The sequence below is a fragment of the Limulus polyphemus genome, unplaced genomic scaffold (assembly GCF_000517525.1).
Source record: "Limulus polyphemus unplaced genomic scaffold, Limulus_polyphemus-2.1.2 Scaffold8429, whole genome shotgun sequence".
Lineage (NCBI taxonomy): Eukaryota > Metazoa > Arthropoda > Merostomata > Xiphosura > Limulidae > Limulus > Limulus polyphemus.
This window is the reverse complement of record NW_013674039.1, coordinates 27,029-31,714: the sequence shown is the minus strand read 5'-3', so window position 1 is coordinate 31,714 and position 4,686 is coordinate 27,029. Positions and strand designations below refer to the sequence as shown.

The 4,686-nt window shown below is 30.9% G+C and overlaps 1 protein-coding gene across 2 annotated transcripts in view; it reads left to right on the top strand.

Annotated features, from left to right (window-relative positions):
• The first annotated feature begins 1,019 nt into the window (after positions 1 to 1,019).
• The window catches only part of LOC106475340 (eukaryotic translation initiation factor 3 subunit I-like), a 24,426-nt gene continuing 20,759 nt past the window's right edge, over positions 1,020 to 4,686 (top strand). For both annotated transcript variants that reach the window (XM_013936028.2, XM_022379477.1), the window contains exons 1-2: positions 1,020 to 1,101; positions 4,124 to 4,304. In XM_013936028.2, coding sequence (XP_013791482.1) covers positions 1,099 to 1,101; positions 4,124 to 4,304 — 184 coding nt within the window. In that variant the 5' untranslated portion in view covers positions 1,020 to 1,098. The remainder of the gene's footprint in view (positions 1,102 to 4,123; positions 4,305 to 4,686) is intronic.

Here is a 4,686-nt window from a genome sequence, read left to right as displayed (position 1 = left end):
AGACGGAGACCAGTACGGAAATTAAGAGGCTTTGCTGAATTTTAATTTTGTGTCTGTAAATTCTGTACATTTAATTAAGTTATTGTTAATTATCTATTGGTTTAATGTAAGTGGCTATTGTTCGGGACGAACAATACTAAGAAAGGGGCAGGGTTACGACAGCAGAATTCACGTGACGCTGGTAACACGTGATGAGTTTCTAGAAGGATCATGAAGGCTCGAATGTTTGCAAGACGCCCTCTATTTTTGTATATATAAGTCCGGCAAATAAAGCGGAGAGAATGAGTGACGGCTTAGATAACGGCAGATAGGGAGATATAGAGACAAATAATCGAGTCAAGTGAGCGGTAGTGACCGTAAGTAAAGTACGTGAATCGTTGTGAATTAAAGCGTGTGTTGAAGTGAAATTGATTGTGGAAATTAAGTGTATTACAAAGATTGTAACGAGAAAGAATAAACTAGTTTTAATTAAGAAGGAACTTAATCGCTGAAGTTACTTGGGAAGAATTTTTACGGGAAATTATCAAACAAGCAGATACGTTACACTATTTTAATATTGTAGTTTAGTTTACAGGAGGGCACACACTGGATTGGTCAGAAAGAGCTCACCAAGGTTTCGCTTCCCTTCTTTCTCTCGCCAGTCCAATACACTCACTACATATACAATTGCCTTTATTTTTTGTCTTATGTTTGTGATTTAGTTATGTGTTAATAAAGACTGTGGCGATGAAGCTTCTGCGTTTCGACTCTTTCTTCGTACCGAATTCAGAGAGAAATTCTGCTCACACTCCGTAATTAGTTGTCCTTCGAATCTCTTGTTACGAAATCCTACCACAACTACAACTTTGAGAGCATAATAATAAAAAAAGAAAAGGAGAAATACAAACGAGAATATCCGTAACTATAAAACGATTAAATGAAGAACGTAGTTAAAAACTAAACGTTAGTTTTAAAGCTACTACAGTACAAAAAATAACATTTTTGGGTACAAAATAATTATAATATTTAGTTTAATATACTTTACATTCACCAGATTGAGCCAGGTTTTCGTATTTTCCCTTCTTCGTATGTATCGGACATGACAACGTTGAGAACACGATGGTTAGAAAATTATTAACATATTTTGCTCTTTTTTCCGTAATTATATATTAAGTATTACAAATATTAATGCTCAATTTGTTTATATAGATATCGACATTATCTTTAAAGTAGATTTTTTAGGTATATAATATTTTTAAAAAACGATAATCACAAATTGAAGATAGGCTTAGCTCCGTTTAAACCAAACAAAACAAGTATCTATAAGTTATAACATTCTTAAAAGTTAATGTTGCAACAGTCCTAGTTTTCCAATTTTGGTACACTTTACCAACTGGCATTTGAAGTTGCCAAACGTTTAAACTGAATTTAAAAGTAAAACAAGAGCGTGGTGCTTTCAATTTAATTGATTTAAAGATTATTTGTATTATGTTAAGATGATAAAGAATTATTGGATTTTCTTTCTTCGCAAATTATTGTGTAAAACTATCGTTTATAAATTACAATTTCGAGGTTTTCGTGTTTTACCACATACACCCAATGTCAACGTAAATGAAAAACGCCAGTGATGATTTTCCCAATCTGTGACTAAATAAAGGCCTAGGATTGACCAAATGTTTTGTGGTGATGTGAAAAACAAGGATTTAGTTTAATTGTGAATGAGCATAAAGAAGGCTTAACAGTATATGGCTATAATAAGTAGAGTAAAAAATTAGATCTGATTAGTATTTGATATTCATTAACGTTTTGGATATACAGAAATTTAGAGTTTAAGAAGATAAGTAGATTATTGTTATTTTTGGCTTGTATATCATTTTCAGGGTTGTAGCTAGGAAGATTTAAGTAGTGTTTGGTAAAACTAAAAACAAGTCCAGCTCATAGGTACGTGTGCCCGTGGCTGCCGCCATTGTACACCCCTTGTATTTTCATGTTTATAATTTTAATGAATTTAAAATTTGTAAATTTCTTCGGAAAATCTGATAAAACACTCCACACAAACAATCACTAGCCAAACATATTGAAAGGTGAATGACGAGTCTAAAATGTAAGGCAAAGACCAATTTTAATCTAGGTTGAATTTTATTTTTCTGATTGATTTATCTTTATTAGCAGGTAATTGAAACAAATTAGTCACAATGAAATTAAAAAAAAGGTTTTATGCAAAAAAAACAACATTGATATACTTTCATATTATAGATATCTGTAAAAATTTGAAAATATTTTTACACACCATATAAACTTTTACTGGAAAGAAAATAGGATTTATATGGTATCCACTGTGGATATTATCTGATATGCTATTCTAAGTACAAGTGTGGTGTGAGCTGCTTTTTCAGTTTTGCATGCAGGTTTTTTTTCTGTGGACTTTTCTTGAAAAATTATTTTAGTGCAAAGGTTATTTGCTTTATGAGTTTTCAGGAAAGTGTTTGCTTCTACCAAGCTAATTATGAAGTAAACTGTACTGCGACATTGACAAAGAAATTTTCCATGCTTATGGTAAACTTTTCTCAGTAATATTTAGTGCCAGGTGGCAGTAGTCACATTGAACGGGAGTGCTGGGGGTTTGGCAGGGCGAGTCCTGGGTGGCACAGTCCACCATAGTTATGACCCTGATCATTTTAATAGTATGGTATTTCTGGTGTGGCTATTGTAGGAAATATAATAATACATAATTTTGAATTATGTAGTAATATCTTAAGTGTAGTAATGAAAGACTGAATATTTGAGGAAGTAACTTTGCTATGAAAACCTTAAACAAAATTTATCCGTCGATAAATATTTACGTCTTTCTCCACTTGTGAAATATTGTGCCTACTAACATCGATTGTATTGATAGTTTGGATTTGTTTGTTTTTCTGCTTTTGTTGCATGATCGTATCAAAATGTTTCGTGCAAAATTTTCAAGGTTTTTTTCTTTAACAATATACTAATTAATACTGTTTAAAACTTAATGCAGTTTTGGATCCAAGCATTAGACTGAAAATATAACGTTTAAATTACAGCATATGATGTTACATGTTTCTCACTACATGATCTCTCAATTTAAATATTTGTATTCTGCATCAGTTTTTATCATCTGGATTATTGTTTCATAAAACAACTGCAAGAAGAACATCAGCTTACTGCTTGTTTTGGAAATAATTTAGACAAGAAATGTAACAATAAACAATGTTGCCCACTGAAGTCACCACCTAATCCCAACCAATCAATAACTAAACACCAAGATACCAACCTATTTAAATGTAACCTTTTTGTATTTGTATGTTGGCAATAATTCCATATGGAAATGCTCTTTTTATGCTGCTCTGAAGTAAATACAAAAACTACAAGACAATAGATATTCAGAAACAAGACTACAAAATTACTAAATACATTTTGAGTTTAAAGCAATATTAATCTGTTCAATCAAGTAAAAACAACATTGACAACTGCAAAAAAATGTATCAAAGTATATTCATATAAAAATGTTCAATGATAAAGCATGTGAAGAGACCAAAAAATCAAGACATTAACAAAATTAATCTTAAACAAAATAAACATAATAACCCTGACATTCTGAAACAACTAATACGAAAAATTGTGCTACAATCTAAAATTGGTAATTATTATTTTATGTACTTTAATAAGTGAGGATAGTCAGAAAAAGGAATTTTGAAACTATCAGTCTTTTTTTTATGGTGAATATAAACCTTGTGCTAAAGTTTGAATATTTCATATTTAGTAATAAGAATTTTTGGGTATTCATGATTTGACAATTTGTGATAAAACAAAAATAGTGTTGGAACTGTCTTATTGCTCAGATATCTGTTGTTTTTTTCAAACTTTGTAGTTGTTACTGTTTAATGTGTTTAAAAGTTGGCATTAAGTTTTGTGTAGCATGCAGCTTATCTTAGAATATTGAGATATTATAAACATTGTTATTTTGTAAATAATAAAAGGAGATTAGATAATTTAGTTCTCTGACTTTTAGAATTAATAGGTAGATTTCTCATATCTTAAAATATGTAAACATTTGAATCTTATATATATATATGTTTGATTAAAAATAGAGTTTACAAGTTGTTTTTTATCCTAATTTTACAAGAAACCCTTACTTCTTCATGGTCATGAGCGAGCCATAACTCAAATCAAGTACAACAGAGAAGGTGACCTTTTATTCTCATGTGCTAAAGATCACACTCCCAATGTTTGGTTTTCTCTAAATGGAGAGAGACTGGGCACGTTTAACGGCCACAATGGAGCAGTCTGGGGCATTGATGTGAACTGTATCCTTTCTGAAACTTATTGTAATTAACTTGCTTGTGGGCTGTTACACACATTCTTTACAATGACAATTTATCTTGATCATAAGAAGAAATGTACAACTGAGGAGACATTGCCCTGTTTTAACTCTTTCAACCTGGATTCGGTCACTGGGACCGACCTCGTAACCGTTTTGTGCTTGTTATAGTTTTCATGCTATAGCTTTTAAATTAGTAAGCAAATGATAACAATATTTGGCAGTTTATCAGTAAATATTACAATGCTTTCATATGCAAATATTTAATTTTTTTATTAAGTTTTAAGGTTTGTAAAGCAATGTTTCTCTCATGCTTTTTGTTTTCTTTTCACATGTTGCCTATCTATCATGCGAAGTAATCTTCATTT